Genomic DNA, 20,744 nt, shown 5'->3' on the forward strand with positions numbered 1-20,744 from the left:
TAAAGAAGTTTTCTTATTCATCATACTGTCTACAAGTGGATTAAAGGACAACTGCAGCTTAATATACACTTATCCCCTATCTACAAGATAGGGGATAAGTGTTTGATCGCGGGGGTCCGACCGCTGGGACCCCCCACGATCTCCTGTACGGGGCTGCGGCTCTCCCTGCAGGGGGTGTGCCTGCCGCAGCATGACGTTGCGGCCGGCACGCCTCCTCCATGCATCTCTATGGGAGAGGCGGGGAGGCAGCATTCGTGCCTCCCCGGCTCCCCCCATAGAACTGTATGGGGACGGGGCGGTGATGGGGAGGGGACGGGGACGGGGAGGAGACGGGGCATCACCGCCGACCTCTAGGTCGACGCTACACACCTTAGCGCTCACTATGAGCGCTAATGGTGGCGCCCCGTTAGTGAAATCTCGGGGGGTCCCAGCGGTCGGACCCCCCGCGATCAAACACTTATCCCCTATCTTGTAGATAGGGGATAAGTGTATATTGCGCTGCAGTTGTCCTTTAAGTCAGAATCTTAGAAGTACTGCTTATCGCTTGTGCTTACCGTGACTAACCCTTGTGTATACACAGTTTACTGCAACTCCATTGCTCCCTTTTTCGTCCCAGGGGAGACAGATGGCTCAGTTAGTAAAGGGTTTCCCTGCATAAAATACATTACTTCTCTTTCCAAAATATTTTTTTCCTGGATGCAGTAGTTGTCTGCTCTAAGAGGATAAGGTAGTATTGATAAAAAAATATACCCCATCACCACCCCCAGCATTTAACCAACTTCCCGGCTTTGTCAAAGGAGTGAGAGGAAATGGGGGCCTGTCGCTAATGCATAAATTAGATCTGCTCTAAGAGGATAAGGTGCACACTGAGTAGTGATACAAATTTCCCCCCATCGCTGCTCCCAGCATTTGAACTGCTCCCTGGCTCTGTTGAGGAATGAGAGTCAATGGTGGTCTGACACCAATGCAGGGTTTATATAACCTCTGCTTGTAAATCATGAAGGGGGTTGTGCCAATATAGTGGCCAATGAGAATCCTTAGGGCTGCATACCCAAGCACCCAATCTATGTGTAGAACTAATGTAACATCCAATGGAATGGAGGGGAAGGTCCAGCAACATCTTATTTGACTTATATTAAAGGGGTTATACACCATAAGATGATTTTAGTATGTACCTGGCAGACAGTAATGGACATGCTTAGGAAGGATGTTGTGAGATTACAATAACACTGTGGCTAGCTTTTTGTGAATTGGCATTTCCTTTTTGGCTTTTCTTCTTTTGACTACAAATCCCATAATTCCATTTTCCTCCCTCCCACACATCAGCCACCCCACCCATTGAAACATAAATTAGCTGCATCCATTCAAAAGACATGTGGTTTTCAATCAAGGTGTCTACAGCTTTTACATTAGTTGCTGTCAGGATTCGGCAGGCTGGTGGTGGATCCTCTGTGTCAGTGAGGGATTGGCGTGGACCGTACTGGTTGCTACTGGTATTCGCCAGAGCCTGCCGCAAAGCAGGATGGTCTTGCTACGGCGGTAGCAACCAGGTCGTGTCCACCGGTAGCGGCTCAACCTCACTGACTGCTGAGACTGGCGTGGTACAGAAGGACAAGGCAAGAGCAAGGTCGGACGTAGCAGAAGGTCAGGGCAGGCAGCAAGGGTCGTAGTCAGGGGCAACAGCAGAAGGTCTGGAACACAGGCTAGGAACATACACAAAACGCTTTCACTGGCACAAGGCAACAAGATCCGGCAAGGACAGGAAGGGGAAGTGGGGTTTTATAGGCATGGAGCAGGGAAGCTAATTACACTGATTGGGCCAGGCACCAATTAGTGGTGCACTGGTCCTTTAAATCTTAGAGAGCTGTCGCGCGCGCCCTAGAGAGCGGAGCCGCGCGCCAGGACGTGACAGCCAGGGAACGGGACAGGTGAGTAGATTGGGATGCGACCCGCGAGCGGGCGCGTCCCGCTATGAGGATCGCATCCCCGCCGGCAGTGTCAGTGCAGCGCTCCCAGTCAGCGGGTCTGACCGAGGCGCTGCCAAGAGGAGAACGCCGCGCGCTCCGGGGAGGAACAGGGACCCGGAGTGCTCGGCGTAACAGTTGCAGATTGATTGCTCTCCCACCAAGCGATCCCTCCACCCATTGAAGCAGACAGGCTCCCTGTCATCAGCTGACTAGTGAGTCAGGTCTCGACCGCATTGCAAGCTGGGAAAAATCTGAGACAACAGTCATTTTGTATGCTGGTAAAAATAAATATTGGGGTGAAAATCACAAGAATTGTGAGAAAACCGTCACACACAGGTACAGACACTATATTATTAACTACAGTAACTTTACAGCCCCTGTAGCATAGTCAAATAAAAAAGCAGGAAAATGCTTTACTAACTGAGCCATATGTCTTCCCTGGGACAAAAAAGGGGCAGTGGAGTTGCAGTAAAATACAAGGGTTAGTCACAATAGGCATCCTGATGATCAGTAATCCTAAAATCTCATGCTGCGACCACAAGAACAAGGAAAGTACAATGCAATAAACCCTTATATCAGATATTACTGTACTGAAGGATTCTGGGTGTTTGTACTTCAATGCAGATAGGGAGTCTCATATTTCTGTATAGCAGCATACACAAGCTGCTCTTCTTAAAGGGAACCTAAGTTTACTCTCATTAAATAGCTTAGGGTGCCCTGATCACACATATCTTTAGTTGTTTCTTGATGCGTCAAATGGGAGTGAACTCAATTTTAATAATCATGTGATGGGCAGGGTTATAGTGTACAGTCAGGGGGTGTGTGAATGCTGTACATCGATGTCATGGCCGTACAGTCATGGCTGTAAATGTTGGCACCACTGAAGTTTTTAAAGAAAATGAAGTATTTCTCACAGAAAAGGATTGCAGTAACACATGTTTTGCTATACACATGTTTATTCCCTTTGTGTGTATTGGAACTAAACCTAAAAAGGGAGGAAAAAAAGCAAATTGGACATAATGTCACACCAAACTCCAAAAATGATCTGAACAAAATGATTGGCACCCTTAACTTAAAGGAGTACTCCGGTGAAAACCTTTTTTCTTTTAAATCAACTGGTGGCAGAAAGTTAAACATATTTGTAAATTACTTCTATTAAAAAATCTTAATCCTTCCAGTACTTATTAGCTGCTGAATGCTACAGAGGAAATTCCTTTCTTTTTGGAACAACAATAAATAAATAAAGTGTTATTATTATTATAATAACGTCAGCAGAGAGAACTGTGCTAGTGATGTCATCAGAGAGCATTCCAAAAAGAAAATAATTTCCTCTGTAGTATTCAGCAGCTAATAAGTACAGGAAGGATTAAGATTTTTTAATAGAAGTAATTTACAAATATGGTTAACTTTCTGCCACCAGTTGATTTAAAAGGAAAAAGGTTTTCACTGGAGTACCCCTTTAAGAATGTAAGAAGCAATCTGATTGGTTGCTATGGGCAACTAGGCAACTTTTCCTCTCCACAGGTTATGATAAATCTCCACCATTGAGTCAGATTTTAGGCTCTTTATTTAGTTATTTCTCCATATTTTAATATATTCAATAAAAGTTACGTTTCATGATTACATGCTACTATTGGTAATTGAGGTCACTTTTTTTCCTATTAGCGAATAGGTTTATACATATTGCACACACCTGTCCCATAGTAAGTGTGATACTGATTTTGATCCCATGATTTTGTGCCCCCATATAGTATAAGGCCAACCTCTGGCCCATATAGTAATTACGACTCCACACTGTGCCCCCATATAAGCCCCCTCCCCCCAACACCTTGTCTTCATGAAAGAAAAAAAACCCTCACCTGTCACATTGCTCTCCCGCAGAATCTCTCTGCCCTCCCAGCATTGTCCTCTCTCCTCTACGAGCTTCCGTTGCCATCTGATATACTGATGCCTAGAGACTCTAGTGAGTGTTTTAAAGACATAAGGGAGTCCAGTCCTGTTTCCTGTTCCATCTGGTAACCATTTATTTTATTCTCTATAGATCAGCTGGGCACTGACCCTGAAATTCTCCATATCACTCTGGGGGCTGTATTCGGAGTTGTTGTTGTCCTCCTCTTTCTGGTTGGATGTTACAGAATTTTCAAACAAGGTGATTATTTCCAGGTCCATAAATACCACATACAGGGAACAGGATAATGGGGAAAACAGCACAACCAGCACTGACATTATATGACATCGTAATGTATGGGGGGACATAAAATGGGGACATTGAAACATCTAACATCTTCTTCTTCTCTTTAGCCCTGAGGTCTACAGTGGAAGAGTAAGTTAGACATGTTCATCTATGTACAGTGTATGTTAAATATGGACGTGTATGGTCTTGCATTATGTTTGTACATACTGTATATGGATATATTGTGTGTACAGTGTATGCTTTATAAAGTTTTGTGCAAAAGTTTTAGGCTTGTGTGAAAAAAATGCTGCAAAAGTAAGAATGCTTTCAAAAATAGAAGTGTTCATGGTTTATTATTATCACTTACCAAAATACAAAGTGAATGAACAGAAGAGAAATGTAAATCCGAGCGATATTTGGTGTGAGCGACCTTTGCCTTCATAATCAGTTTTTCTAGGTACACTTGTTGAAGTAGGAACTCTGCAGGGACGTAGTTGAACTATAATCATGGATCTTTAGATGTAAGCCTGCTTAAATCCTTCTGTCTCTTCATGTAATCCTCAAGATTTGATGATGTTGAGATCGGGGCTCTGTGGGGGCCATATTATCACCTCCAGGACTTCTTGTTCTTGTTTATGCTGAAGATAGTTCTTAAAAGGGTACTCCACTGCCTCAGCATTCGGAACAATTTCTTCCAAACGCTGGGTGTGGGCTGCGGGGGTCGTAACGTCGAGGCCATGCTCCCTCAATGCAAATCTATGGGAGGGGGGGGGCGTGGTGGCTGCCACAACCCCTCCCATAGATTTGCATTGAGGGGGTGTGGTGTGATGTCATGAGGGGCGTGGTCATGACCAGGGCTGCCCAGGGAGCCCCTTACATAGCTCAGGCCTAGCCATATATCACGGTGTGCGTCCTACGATGATACCAGTATCAACATTACAAATCGGGCTGCTTCCCCAGTGTGTACTTTTATCCCCCCCCCCCTTGATCAGCCCCCTGTGCCATTTCAATCCCCCTCCCCCATTTGTCCCCCCTCTGATCCCCCCCATGCCACTTTATATTTACGCTCTGATTCCCGCCCCCGTCACTTAATTTGTCCACCTCAGATCCCACCCTGCCACCTTAATGATACCAAGCTGGCCGGCAGGCTCAGGTGCAGGGGCTCAGCATATTAGCGAACTCCTCTGAGCTGCACTGACTAGTGATGTCCTCCCACACTGCAGATTGACGTTAGGAAGGAGCATCACTCCTCAGAGCCGGCAGCCACTGCTGCTGACTTTAAATCAGTGAGCAGCACTGGCTGATGTACAGGAGCAGGCAGGGGCATGGCTGAAAACCACAGGGCCCTGATGCAAAAAATTGCCCTGGGTCTCCCCCACTCTTTCATGACCACCACAGATGCCCTCCAGACATCTGCGGAGTTTGATGCCCAGAAACGTTTGGCTTTTCTCACTTTGTCAGTAGATCATCATAGTACATATAAAAACAATAATTATTACAACCCTGTGACACACTGTACACAAACTGTAATACAACCCTGCCACAAAATGTGCGCTCTGAATATAACACTGCTACACACTGTACCCTCTGAATAAGTCCCCATATAGCATCAGGCCCCATACTGTCCCCATAAAAAATATATGGGAGCAGTATAGAGAAGCTAACACTATATTAGGTAGTATAGTGGCTTACTACTTCTGTATATGATAGATCTACACAAAAAAAAGGGTCCATGTACTGCTAAAAGGTCGTTTTAATAACACTAACAAAATGAAAAACATGTATATGAGGTATCAGGAGAAAAACACAAGTAAGCAGAGAGGCTACAACACACATGAATCTTATAGATAATGGGGGAGATTTATCAAATCTTGTGCAGAGGGAAAGTGTAAAGTTGTAGATCGCTTCTTTAATTTTTCAGAGGCCTTTTTAAAAATAAAAGGAGCGATCTGGTTGCTATGGGCAACTGCTTCACTTTCCCTCTGCACAGGATTTGATAAATCTCCCCCATTATCTATGAATTTCATGTGTGTTGTAGCCTCTCTGCTTACTTGTGGTTTTCTCCTGATGCCTCATATACATGTTTTTAATATTAAAACTTAAAATTAGGTGCAGCTCACAACAGAAGGACCGAGGCAATCAAAGCTAAAGCCGGACCCGACCGGCAACACAAATAAATTTCAAATAGAATATATATCTAGGACCTCACCAATGGTGCATAGTGATGTGGGTAAAAATGAAATATGGCAGCGTTAGTCAAAAATTATTTTTAATTCAGATTATAAAATATAAATAAATAAAACAATGACAATGACACATTAAACTGGCACTATCTAGTGATAATCCCACTGGGCCCTAGTGGGATATCCAAAATATAAAAATAATGTACTAGTGTTCCAATAAATGTGGAATATGGTCCATAAATCTGCAAACAAAAAATGGAATCCGCAAAAAATAAGATGAATGGATATTCGGTTTTGTGGCAGAATATGCTTGTAACATAAAGTCAATAGTCAAAAAAATGAATGATACAAAGTATCTCTCACCACTGCTTCTGGCTTGATGGATTTTTACAATAGATCGCGTACTTCCCGCTACTCAAGCTTCCACGTGGGACGCCATCCCCGGAACATCTACCGCTCCCATACGTACCATCACCGCCAGACCCATTGTCGCTCCCGAGCTGACTGACACTCTTGCCGGAGTGTCCAATCAGTGCCATCCGCAGCAAGCCGGGTAGCAAGCGTGGTCTTCAGCGCAGATTACTGCTTCACGCTCCTCTGACATCGGAGCCAACGGTACGTAACATCTGTTTGCGCCCCCCTGCCATCGGGGCTGCTAGGGAGACGTGAGAACCAGCGCCCCCCTTCTCCACATTGGGGCATGCGAGGAACATAAGGCTGCGATCTATTGTAAAAATCCATCAAGCCAGAAGCAGTGGTGAGAGATACTTTGTATCATTCATTTTTTTGACTATTGACTTTATGTTACAAGCATATTCTGCCACAAAACCGAATATCCATTCATCTTATTTTTTGCGGATTCCATTTTTTGTTTGCAGATTTATGGACCATATTCCACATGTATTGGAACACTAGTACATTATTTTTATATTTTGGATATCCCACTAGGGCCCAGTGGGATTATCACTAGATAGTGCCAGTTTAATGTGTTACTTTGTCATTGTTTTATTTATTTATATTTTATAATCTGAATTAAAAATAATTTTTGACTAACGCTGCCATATTTAATTTTTACCCACATCACTATGCACCATTGGTGAGGTCCTAGAGGTATAAGCTATATATTCTATTTGAAATGTTTTTAATTTTGTTGGTGTTAACTAAATGAACTTATAGCGATATGTGGACCCTTTTCTGTTTTGTGTAGGTAATCTGTTTTGGCGTTTTACCCTTATAGTGGCAGACGCCGGCAGATCAGCCAGGTAATGTGGCAGCAGTGGTGGCCGGTCCCAGGGGGCTCAGTCATGATTGTGACAGCTGTGACCATGATATTTATACCACTTGTGTGAAGTTTACAGTTGTGTGTGGGAACTATAACCCCTTAAGGACATTAGGACTGTCTTTTTTTCCTCTTCACCTTCTTCTAGCCATAATACTTAAAATTTTCAACCTTTAGACGCATATGAGGGTTTGTTGCTTTTTTGTGCCACCAATTGTACTTTGTAATGACATCACTCATGTTACCCTGAAATATACAGTGAAACAAAAAAATGTCTTCCGTTGGGGGGCTTCCGTTTCTACCCAGTGCACTTTTCAGTACACTTGACATTATCTTTATTCTGTAGTTCCATACAGTTATACCAATAACCGATTTTTATAGGCTTTGTTTTATTTAACAATTTTTTTTAAATAACCTTTTGTACAAAAAGTAGTATACTTAAAATCATCCCATTCTGATCCCTATAACTTTAGAATTTTTCCATATACTGGGCTGTGTGAGGGCTCACCTTTTGCGCTTTGATCTGTAGTTTTTACTTGTACCATTTTTGTTTTGATGGGACTTTTCGATCGCTTTTTATTTTTTTATGGTATATGAGATTACTAAAAAATAGCAATTGTGGACTTTGGTATTTTTTAACAATTACACCATATACCATGCGGGTTAATTAATATTATATTTTAATAGTTTGGACATTTACACACACGGCGATGCATTTTTCAATTATTTTATTTTTTTTAATTAAATTAAAAAAAAATATTTTTTTTTCAAACGGGAAAAGGAGGTGTGTGTGTTTTATGCAGTGTGTGTGAATTCTATAGTGCAGTGTTTTCCAAACAATGTATCTCCAGCTGTTGCAAAACTTCAACTCCCAGCCTGCCCAGACAGCCGTCGGCTCTCCGCCGACGGCTGTCTGGGCAGGCTGGGAGTTGAAGTTTTGTAACAGCTGGAGGCAACTAGAGATGAGCAAACTTACAGTAAATTCGATTCGTCACGAATTTACTGTAAGTTCGCTCATCTCTAGAGGCGACCTGTTTGGAAAACACAGATATAGTTATTTGTGTGTATGTACTATAGGTTACCTTCTCATAATAAACACATTCCCCTACACGGGAACTTCTTCCTATGCCTCCACTGCACAGCAGTCAGGCTCCTCCAACTCATGTGACCGATCACATGGTAATGACATCACCGAAGGTCCTCTACCATCCATACACAGCCTGATGTTCGGCAGTTAATCACTCCACTGTGCTGCTGTTTCTGCTGCCTGTAAGAGCAAGACAGATGCAGTAAGTATTGGGTCACAGCTGCCAGTGGAAGCAGAAGACTACTGTTTAAACAGCGTCTTCTGCTTCTGTTATGGGGCTGCTGCAGGGGGGGTTTAGCAGGGGGCCCAGGCCCCCTGGGAGCTAGGGCCCCTTACTGGGGTATTGGCTGTACCCCCCTGATGGCGGCCCTGGTCGTGATGTCACAACGACCCCCGCAGCCCGCACCCAGTTCAGAGCAGGATAGGTTTGCTAGGGGGATTTGCTCATACTCTGGACAGTTCCTGACATGGACAGAGGTGTCAGCAGAGAGCACTGTGGTCAGACTGGAAAGAAATTTGAAAATAAAAGAACTTCCTGTGGATCATACAGCAGCTGATAAGTACTGGAAGGATTAAGATTTTTTAGTAGAAGTAATTTACAAATCTGTATAACTTTCTGGAGCCAGTTGTATAACTTTCTGGAGCCAGTACCCCTTTATTAAGACTTCCATTTTTGATAGCATTCTACTTTGCAGCATGTTTGTTACATAGTGTTGTGGATATATGTAAGTATGACATATGTACAAAGTATGTTATGTACTGTGCATGTATCAGTTTTATGGTTGTTTTCTTTTGTATCTCAGGGTTCCTACAGTCTACACTGAATTCATTGCTATGGGTAACTGTTAATTATCATTTTTATAATAATTATTATTATTATCACTATGGAGGGTATTTATAAAGCTATGTACAGCACAGCAGGGATGAAAAAGCTAATTTTTGCTTACAGCTCAACACATATACTGTATTATTTAGTATTTACTATACTATTTAATAGAAACCATAAATTATAATGCAAATCTACTCCAGCTTATAGCCGGCATAGATTTCAAAGTGTGATACACGTACAGTAAAGGTATATTGTCACCAGTGTAACCCCCACTAACCACTATCTGGTAGTGCGGGTGACACGGATTAAAATGATGCCTACTACAAGTAGATCTGTCACTCTGTTATTCCTCATTATGGGATTATGTTAACTAGCAGCTTGGGGCACAGGTGGGGTTATGATCTCTCCTTCGGGCACAGTGATGTCAGCATTGTTCCTTCAGCGCATATTCCATCTCATAATTATTCATATCATTCCTCTGCCTCCCCATTCTGTTTCATGCCAAAGGTCCAATATGGCCGCGGCTGTGAAGCTGCGCCGTAGTGTACCCAAGAAGTGGCACATGCACACTAGGGTATAAAACAGAGCAGGGAGGCATGATATGAATTTTTATGAGCCAAACGCTGAACGTGCGCACTGAGCGAGTGAAAGGTCTTAAAAATATCCCACATAGGTGTCTGGTATTTTAAATCTTGTTATTATTACAATCAGACACATTATACATATAAGGTGTATAGTGGATAACTAGGGTGTGCTCAATCTGTATGAGCGTCCGAGAAATTGAGTCTGATGTTCACCCCAGGAACACCAATGAGCAGAGTATGCAAGATAAGAGCAGATATAGGTAGGACTTGCAGTGGAGTATACTGGTCAAGAGGTGAGTGGTCATATGTAGATTCGGGTAGAAAACAGACATGGTGCACATCTACAATCTTGTATAATGATCTAATTGCTTCTCAGCATAATATCAAAAACTAACAGGTTGTTAGTATACATTTTTGATCAAAAAGTACAAGCCCACTCGCCACGTCAAGGCCACCTATTTAGAATGGGTCCCTAACGTCCCTAGCATAAAATGGCGTAGCACTGGGCAGCGACCACCGCCGCGACACCAGTGCCCACAGGGGGAACAACCCACCGCCAGAGCGGCCCCAATGCCACTCAAACCAGTCTATGGGTAGCACCTCCCCACAGACACGGCGCCACGGCAGCAACAGACGCCGCACAGCACCACACCAGTGTGAAAAAGGTGTGATGGCTCACTTACCATGCTCTCCCAGTCAGACTGGGAGGCTGCTAGGAAACAAATGGCCTATGTGTTGCTAACTACTACTTATATAGGGTTGGGCTGAGGGGGTGGGGAAGAGTGGAGACAACATGTTCAAACAAAAAAAAAAAAAAAGAAAAAAAAAAGGAGGGGATAGAAAACACAATGTGAATTCAGGTAGAAAATAGACATGGTGCACATCTACAATCTTGTATAATGATCGGTCATATGTAGATATTGGCCCTGATTTATCAATCTGTCTGAGACAGAAACTGGAGTGATTTTCCCAAGCAAACAATCACGGCTCAGCTTTCATTTTACCAGAGCACCTTATGATATAAAAAATGAGCTGTGATTGGTTACTTGGGAAAATCACTCCAATTTCTGTCTCAGACAGATTGATAAATCAGGGCCATTATGTAGGAGGTGTGGAATGTGTAGGATGGTATGTGTGAGAAAATACATGAAAATATGGATGATGGTTATGAGTGGATAAAGGGTGGGCCATTTATATGGATACACCTTAATAAAATGGGAATGGTTGGTGATATTAACTTCCTGTTTGTGGCACATTAGTATATGTGAGAGGGGAAACTTTTCAAGATGGGTGGTGACCATGGCGGACATTTTGAAGTCGGCCATTTTGAATCCAACTTTTGTTTTTTCAATAGGAAGAGGGTCATGTGACACATCAAAGTTATTGGGAATTTCACAAGAAAAACAATGATGTGCTTGGTTTTAACGTAACTTTATTCTTTCATGAGTTATTTACAAGTTTCTGACCATAAACTATAAAATGTGTTCAATGTGCTGCCCATTGTGTTGGATTGTCAATGCAACCCTCTTCTCCCACTCTTAACACACTGATAGCAACACCGCAGGAGAAATGCTAGCACAGGCTTCCAGTATCCGTAGTTTCAGGTGCTGCAGAATGGGCAAAACAAAAATTGGAACCGACCCTCAGTTTACACAGAAGATTTTGTTCAATGATGAGGCAAACTTTTATGTGAATGGTGAAGTTAACAAACAAAACCACCGCTATTGGTCTGACACTAACCCACATTGGATAGATCCCTCCAAGATTGTTGGAACACAAAAAGTGATGGTATGGTGTGGTATATGGGTTACAAAGATAGTGGGGCTATTCTTCATCAATGGAAACCTCAAGGCCACTGGATATGCGAAATTGCTACATAATGATGTGTTTCCCTCTTTATGCACTGAAGCTGGCACGTTCCCTGAGTTTTTCCAGTAAGATGGTGCACCACCACATTATGGGTGTCAGGTCCGAGCATTCCTAGATGAACAGTTTCCTGGAAAGTGGATTGGTCGTCGTGGGCCAGTTGAATGGCCCCCAAGGTCTCCCGATCTGACCCCCTTAGACTTTTATCTTTGGGGTCATTTGAAGGCAATTGTCTATGCTGTGAAGATACGAGATGTGCAGCAACTGAAACTACGGATACTGGAAGCCAGTACTAGTATTTCTTCTGCGGTGTTGCTATCAGTGTGTGAAGAGTGGGAGAAGAGGGTTGCATTGACAATCCAACACAATGGGCAGCACATTGAACACATTTTATAAGTGGTCAGAAACTTGTAAATAATTCATGAAAGAATAAAGTTACGTTAAAACCAAGCACATCATTGTTTTTCTTGTGAAATTCCCAATATGTTTGATGTGTCACATGACCCTCTTCCTATTGAAAAAACAAAAGTTGGATTCAAAATGGCCAACTTCAAAATGGCCGCCATGGTCACCACCCATCTTGAAAAGTTTCCCCCCTCACGTATACTAATGTGCCACAAACAGGAAGTTAATATCATCAACCATTCCCATTTTATTAAAGGACAACTGGAATGGTACACATTTATATACGCCCGTGCCTCAAAAATAAACAAAATAAACTTATACATACCTTCCTACGAGCCCCCGTTGGTCCGGTACAGGCCTCACGGTCCGGCAGTGCTGACGTCATTCCACTTCCTGGGGATGGGGATGGGGACGCCGCAGAACCGTCGGCGTATCAGCGGCGGTAGCGATGTCCCACCCCGGACGGTGATAGGCTGAGTCCACTGTCATGTAAGGAGCTCTGGCTGGCTTCTTACATGACAGTGGTCTCAGCCTATCACCGTCCGGGGTGGGACATTGCTACGGCCGGTGATACGCCGACGGCTCTGCGGCGTCCCCGTCCCCAGGAAGTTGAATGACGTCAGCACTGCCGGACCGTGAGGCCTGTACCGGACCAACGGGGGCTCGTAGGAAGGTATGTATAAGTTTATTTTGTTTGTTTTTGAGGCCCGGGCACAGGCATATATAAATGTGTACCACTGCAGTTGTCCTTTTAAGGTGTATCCATATAAATGGCCCACCCTGTAGATGCCCAAATAACAATAACAAAATATGGGTGTCTCAAATGCTCAAACCAGGGGCGTAGCAACCGGGGTAGACGGGGGGTAGACCCCCCCCCCCCCCCGAAATTCCTGCTGGGGGACCCCCCCCCCCCCCTACTCCGCAGAGCAACCCATCTTCCCGGTGCCACCTCTACCCACGGCCCCAACACCCCCATTACCAGCCACTGCTTTGCGCGAGGCCCCCTTCTCAGATGACACTTAAGGGGACCTCGCTCCTGGCTGGTCTCCCGGCCCCAAGTACTGCAAGTAGTAAGCTGGGGCAGGGACACTGCTGCTTTCAAAGCAGCAAACGTCCGTGCATGCTCAGGCACACCCTGACGTCATGGACGTCCCTGCCCCGGCTGCTCGCTCTGAGCAGAAAGGAGAATATGGCGCTGCACCATGCTGATCAAGCCTGCATAAGGTGAAAAAAAATAATGGATGAGGGGGAGGGAAGGAGATGGTGGGGTGGGGGTGGGGGGCAGAAAAGTGGAAGGAGGATGACTCAGGGGTCTGGGGGGCGTAGGACACTAAGGAGTCTGGGTCTATGGGGTTGGTGGGTAGGGCACTCAGGGGTCTGGGGGTGGGGGACTCGGGGGTTTGGTGGGGGGTAGTTGACTGAGGGGACACAAAAGCTGCAGGGGTGTGGAAATCTTTTTAAAAAACGACTTATCCATGGACTAAAATGGGAGCCCAATCCACTTGTCCTGGTAACACAAAAAAGGGGAGGTTTCGTTTTTGCTCCTCACCTTTTAATAGCCATAACGCTTTTAATTTTCCACCTATAGACCAGTATGAGGGCTTGTTTTTTGTGCCACCAACTGAACTTTGTAATGACACCACTCATTTTAGGGGCTTCTGTTTATTATACACAGTGCACTTTTCGGTACAAATGACATGTCATAGCTATTCTATATGTCCATACAATTAGAACGATACCTGACTTATATAGGTTTTGTATTATTATACTGCTGTAAAAAGTAAAATTATAACTTTTTGTACAATAATTACTATGCCTAAAAGTGTCCTCTTCTGACCCCCATAACTTTTTTACATTTTTCTGTATGCAAGGATGTATGAGGGTTTATATTATGTGCCATGGTCTGTAGTTTTTATCGCTTTTTATAAAAAAAAATCTGCAATATGAAGCGACCATGGACACCCTGCTCATGCTGTTTAAGGCTGCATTCACATGACGTTTTGTCCCTACAGCTGCCGGGTCGTTAATTTTTCCGCCACGATGTCCTGTCACTGTATAACGCCCGTAATGAATTACGGGCATATACGGGTGCAAACGGGCAGTTACAAAACCCCATAGGCTGCAATGCGATTTAGTCACGGCCGTCAGGGGTTTTGTAACGGACGGGTTTCGCCGATATAGTGACGGAACTTGTGACGGAAGTTCCTAAACGGAACTATTTCATAGTGTGAAAGAGGCCTTAGCCAAACAGTGTTCAGTGTTCTGATACGATGTATTTTACTTGTAGCTTGGTAAGCGCTGGCAGCTCTCAGATAGATGTCTGCTATGCTGCTGTTGCTGAGAATGGAGATTGCACTAAATCCTAGCCAAATGGAAGGATTCTGTGCCCACCTTAATTACGGGAGGGGCCACAGTTGGACAAAACTGAAGCTCTTTTTAGCAACATTTATTTACAGTTTTTTATACAGTTTTTATTTTTTTATTTTTTTATAAAACCTCTAACCAGGAATCACAAGGGCCCTGTGATTCCCTGTACTATTTATGTATTATATGTTTTCCAATAAATTGCATTTGATTTATATATTATCTGTTTGAGCATTTCTGAGACACCCATATTTTGTTATTGTTATTTGGGCATCTACAATACAAACCCTTTTATCCTCCCACAACCATCATCCATATTTTCATGTATTTTCTCACACGTACCATCCTACACATTCCATACCACCTACATAATATCTACATACGACCACTCACCTCTTGACTAGTATACTCCACTGCAAGTCCTTGAGAAATCAGTCTACCTATAACTGCATTATATAAGGTAGTTATAGTTTTTTATAATGTGTCTGGTATAATATTGGTGCAGTCAACTCATGATATAATCTTATTAGTCACAGGATAAAATGTTAATATAGTTAGACACATAATATTATGCTCTTATTATTACTGACACATATATAACATGAATATTATTATAGTGAGACACGTAATACAGTGACCCCCCGACTTATGATGGCCCCGACATATGATCATTTCAACATATGATGGCCTCTCAGAGCCCATCGTATGTTGAAGGCAGCATCGACATATGATGCTGCTGTGTGTCGGGGCCATCGTACAAACAGCTATCTGACAGCGCTGACAACTTCAGCAACTGACAGATAGTTGTTTAATGTGCCCGTGTGCCCCGTTCTGCCTCCTGTTACTCACATGCTGTCCAGGCTTCCACTGTGAGCTCCGTGTAAGCCCCGCCCCCCAGTGCAGCCATAGCCAATAGCCTGGAGGATCTTGCTGCAGGCATCCAATGAGCTGCTGGCTGCCCTCCCCTTCCTTTCCTATAGAGCTGTAGTCGGCAGGATTGTAATGGAGGACATTCTGTCCCCCCTGAAGGTATTTAAAGAACTGTACAGTACTGTATGCGATGTCACACATCACATACAATACATATACACACTATACACCCCATACATCAATGTTTCCCTATCAGTGTGCCTCCAGCTGTTGCAAAACTATAACTCTCAGCATGCCCAGACAGTCAATGGCTGTACATGCATGCTGGGAGTTGTAGTTGTGCAACAGCTGGAGGCACCCTGGTTTGTTAAACACTCCCCATACACTCCAAATACAATGGTCATCCCAGAACCAATTAGCAGTTTCCCATAGAGATATGTATTCAACATACAATGGTTCCGAGGCCCCAGAACCAATTACCATTTTTACATAGACATATGTACTCAACATATGATGGTTTCAACATATGATGGTTCTCCTGGAACCAATTAATATCATATGTTGAGGGACCACTGTATTATGCTCTTATTATTACTGACACATATATAACATTATTATTATTATAGTGAGATACGTGATATGATACTATTACAGTAATATGGGTCATATAATATGATGTTATTATTGATATCTTATTTTACACTGTAATTTACAGGCAGCAGGCAGATTGGAGGACCCCGTGGCCCTGAAATGCTGCAGGTGACAAGTCTATATTATTTATGTGCCATATGTTTGCAGGAGAAGGAGAATAGAGGTATTCTTCACCTTTCAAATTTTGTGCTGCCTATGTGGGGGAATTATTGTTTTGTTGTTTTTTTTGTTTTTGTTTACTGTAGGTTTAGTGCTAACACAAGAACAGTCTTAGAGTTCAGTTCCCCCATATAGTGACCAGAGCAGCCTTGTCATAGTGTCCCCAATTGTCATTCTATATCTACAGCCCCGTCCCTCAATGCCAGCCTGCTCCACCGGCTGCTCCCCCTGACCTTGATGCGGGACCCTTTTGCTGTGGGCATAAATACATCGGTACCTCCCTTTGATTGGTTCTTTCTTCTTGTCTTGTCTTTTTAGAATGTGGAGACTTCTCAATTTATGATGGAAAATCAACAATACAACCAGTTTATGCCAGAACAGTTCCCACAGAAGACGGTGCCCTCCATCTATCAGGAGGTGGATATCTACAGCATTATACCATAGAAATGACCCACCTCCACAGAAGCAGATGATGTCACAAAAGGCGAGGTCTTCCACCTGCCAGGAGGTGAAACTGTACAGTGCCATACCAGAGGGAAGACCTCTACCCTTCAGAACCAGGTGATATCACTAAAGGTGGAGCCTTCCACCTATCTGTATGAGGATCTGTACAACGTTATACCAGAGAGAAGACTCAATCGTAGAGGAGGGATCAGAGAGGTGTGAGATGAAAAAGCTCCTTTACGTTTTTGAGCATCAAAATTTGAGCATCAAAATTTCACACATTTTCTGTGGATTGCTTTTAATAAAACAAAGTCACATTTGCAACATATTAGAATGCTATTCTATTCTTATTTTGACTTATCAGGTATGTAACCTACTCTGGCACTACTATACAGACAATGGTGTAAACGGAAAAACATTCTTAAAAATCCTACCCTATTATGACACTTCAGAGTATAATCTCTGCATGATCAGCCAATGTTTGTTGTTCATACCTACAAGAGCACTGGTGGGGCATGTATAATAGTGTCCATGCAGGATAGATCTGTGGTCAGACGTCCAATACTATCAGAAGTATACAATCATCTATTACATAATAATACTGCTGGTGTACAAGCTGCAGACTCAGAATCTATTTGTATTTTGGCAAGAAAAACATGAGGAACAAAAGCTTAAAGTATATCTGTTGTCAACAAAATGTTTTTATATAATGTAGATAATAACATTATATGTCTATTTTTAGTATACATTGGTTAACCCCTTAAGGACCAGGCCCATTTTGGCCTTAAAGCATTTGCCGCTGCTCAGCATTTGGAACAAACTGTTCCGAACGCTGGAGCCAGTGCCGGGAGCGCATGACATCATAACCCTGCCCCCTCATGATGTCAAGCCCCACCCCATCAATGCAAGTCTATGGGAAGGGGCGTGGCGGCCGTCACGCCCCCACCCATAGACTTGCATTGAGGGGGTGGGGCGTGATGTCATAGCCCCACCAGTCATGACATCACGCCCCGCCTCCCGGTGCCAGCTCCAGCGTTCTGAACAGTTTGTTCCAAACGCTAAGCAGCGGAGTACCCTTTTAAGGACCAGGACAATTTTATTTTTGCATTTTTGTTTTTTCCTCCTCGCCTTCTAAAAATCATAACTCTTTTATATTTCCATCCACAGACCCATATGATTTTTTGTATCACCAATTTTACTTTGTAATGACATCACTTATTTTACCATAAAATGTATAGGGTAACCCAAAAAATATTATTTATGTGGGACAATTGAAAAGAAAAAAGCAATTTAGCAAATTTTGGAAGGTTTTGTTTTCACGGTGTACACTTTATTTAAAAATGACATGTTTTCTTTATTCTGTGGGTTAATACGATTAAAATGATACCCATGATATATGCTTTTATGTAATTGTACAGACTAGTTCAGACTTTTACGCACGCATCTGAAGTGAAAGTGAAAGCTTCCCGACAGCTCAGTGATGCTGTCCGGGACTTTCGCAGTAAAATAGCAGTGTCCCCAACAGTTTACAGGACGCAAGGAGAATCCCTACCTGCTTCCTGCACATTTGATCGCCGAATGACTGCTCCGTGCCTGAGATCCAGGCAGGAGCAGTTGAGCGGCTGTCTGGCCCAAGGCCTGATTATGGAATCATACATGTGTATTATAATTGTATTTGTGTATAATGTATAATCTAAGGCATGGGTAAGGGTTCATTCAGACTGAGTATTTGTTTTTGTGTGTTTTTTTTATTTTTTATTGGGGGGGGTTTGTCTGCCTGTGTTATACTTATTTTGAAGTCAAAAGCCTTCGTAGCAGCAGAATATGAGATGTCTCTGGTCCCATCATAAGGGACCTGGAAGAGAGGGATCAGAGGGAAGGGGAAGGAGTTTTTTTTCCCTGCTAAAGAGAAAATATAAAACTGAGATGTTGGACAAAACCTTTGTTCAAGCATGTGGCCAAAAAGCTGGACAAAGACCCTAAGCAATAGCTGGAGATTCACTCACAAGGACTGCTATACCTTTATGCTGTATGGACTTTTCTTTTTTGTTTTCTGAACTTGTCTTGCTGAACTCTTTTATATATTCTTGTACCTGTATGTAATTTGTTTATTTTATACCTAGCACTGTGATACCTTTCATCAGATTAAATGTTTAACCCCTTAAGGACTGAGCCCTTTTTCACCATAAGGACTGAGTCCTTTTTTGCAATTCTGACCACTGTCACTTTATGCATTAATAACTCTGGGATGCTTTTACCGATTATTCTGATTCCGAGATTGTTTTTTCGTGACATATTCTACTTTAACATAGCGGTAAATTTTTGTCGTTACTCGCATCCTTTCTTGGTGAAAAATCCCCAAATTTCATGAAAATTTTGCATTTTTCCAACTTTGAAACTCTCTGTTTGTAAGGAAAATGGATATTCCAAATACATTTTATATTGATTCACAAATACAATATATCTACTTTATGTTGGCATCATAAAATTCACCTATTTTTACTTTTTGAAGACATTAGAGGGCTTCAAAGTATAGCAGCAATTTTCAAAATTTTCATGAAAATTTCAAAATCCATATTTTTAAGGGACCAGTTAAGTTTGAACTGGATTTGAGGGGCCTTTTTGTGAGAAATACCCCATAAATAACCCCATTATAGAAACTACACCCCTTAAAGTTTGCAAAATGACATTTAAAAAGTGTGTTAACCCTTTAGGTGTTTCACAAGAATTGCAGCAAAGTGGAGGAGAAAAATCTAAATCTGCGTTTTTTACACAAACATGTTCTTGTAGCCCCATTTTTTTCATTTTTAAAAGTAGTAAAAGGAGAAAATGCCCCCCAAAATTTGTAGCCCAATTTCTCTCAAGTATGGAAATACCTCATATGTTGACATAAAGTGCTCTGTGGGCTCACAACATGGCTCAAGAGGGAAAGAGCAACTGTAGGATTTTTGAAAACCAATTTTGCTGTCATGGTTTTTGAGGGCCATGTTTCATTTAGGAAGCCCCCATGGTGCCAGAACAGCAAAAAAAAACACATGGCATACTATTTTGGAAACTACACCCCTCAAGGAACGTAACAAGGGGTATAGTGAGCCTTAACACCTCACAGGTGTTTGACGACTTTGCGTTGAATTTGGACGTGAAAATGGAAAATTTTATTTTTAACACTAAATTGATGGTGTTACCCCAAATTTTTCTTTTTTACAAGGGGTAATTGGAGAAAATGGACCACAAAATTTGAAGCCCAATTTCTCCCGATTAAGAAAATGCCCCATATGTGGACATTAACTGCTCTGCTGGCGCACTACAGGTCTCAGAACAGAAGGAGTGCCATTGGTCTTTTGAAGAGAGAATTTTGCTGAAATTGAAGTCGGGGGTCATGTGAAGTTTCAAACCTCCCATGGAGCCAGAACAACAGAAACCCCCCACACGTGACACCATTTTGTAAACTAGACCCCTCCAGGAACGTAACAAGGGTTACAGTGAGTACTTACACCTCACAGGTTTTTTGAACAGTGGGCTGTAAAAGGGAAAAATTTGATTTTTAACACTAAAATGATGGTATTACTCCAAATTTTTCATTTTCACATGCTGTAATAGGAGAAAATGGACCCCAAAATGTAAAGCCCAATTTCTCCAGATTAAGAAAATGCCCCATATGTGGATGTTAAGTGCTCTGCTGGCGCACTACAGGTCTCAGAACAGAAGGAGCGCCATTGGTCTTTTGAAGAGAGAATTTTGCTGAAATTGAAGTCGGGGGTCATGTGCAGTTTCAAACCTCCCATGGAGCCAGAACAGCAGAAACCCCCCATACGTGAGACCATTTTGGAAACTAGACCCCTCCAGGAATGTAACAAGGGTTACAGTGAGTACTTACACCTCA

At 42.8% G+C, this 20,744-nt stretch overlaps 1 protein-coding gene across 3 annotated transcripts in view; it reads left to right on the plus strand.

Annotated features, from left to right (window-relative positions):
* Positions 1-17,712, plus strand: part of LOC130276222 (natural cytotoxicity triggering receptor 3-like) — a 60,001-nt gene extending 42,289 nt beyond the window's left edge. Inside the window, exons 3-7 of one of the 3 annotated variants that reach the window (XM_056525261.1) lie at positions 4,009-4,116; positions 4,269-4,290; positions 9,493-9,527; positions 16,323-16,421; positions 16,736-17,712. In XM_056525261.1, coding sequence (XP_056381236.1) covers positions 4,009-4,116; positions 4,269-4,290; positions 9,493-9,527; positions 16,323-16,421; positions 16,736-16,890 — 419 coding nt within the window. In that variant the 3' untranslated portion in view covers positions 16,891-17,712. Of the gene's footprint in view, positions 1-4,008; positions 4,117-4,268; positions 4,291-8,723; positions 8,892-9,492; positions 9,528-16,322; positions 16,422-16,735 lie in introns of those variants that run through there. The other 2 variants (XM_056525262.1, XR_008845051.1) reach the window with 2 other exon arrangements.
* Positions 17,713-20,744: the final 3,032 nt, after the last annotated feature.

Source organism: Hyla sarda, chromosome 6 (genome assembly GCF_029499605.1).
Source record: "Hyla sarda isolate aHylSar1 chromosome 6, aHylSar1.hap1, whole genome shotgun sequence".
NCBI classification, from domain to species: Eukaryota; Metazoa; Chordata; class Amphibia; order Anura; family Hylidae; genus Hyla; species Hyla sarda.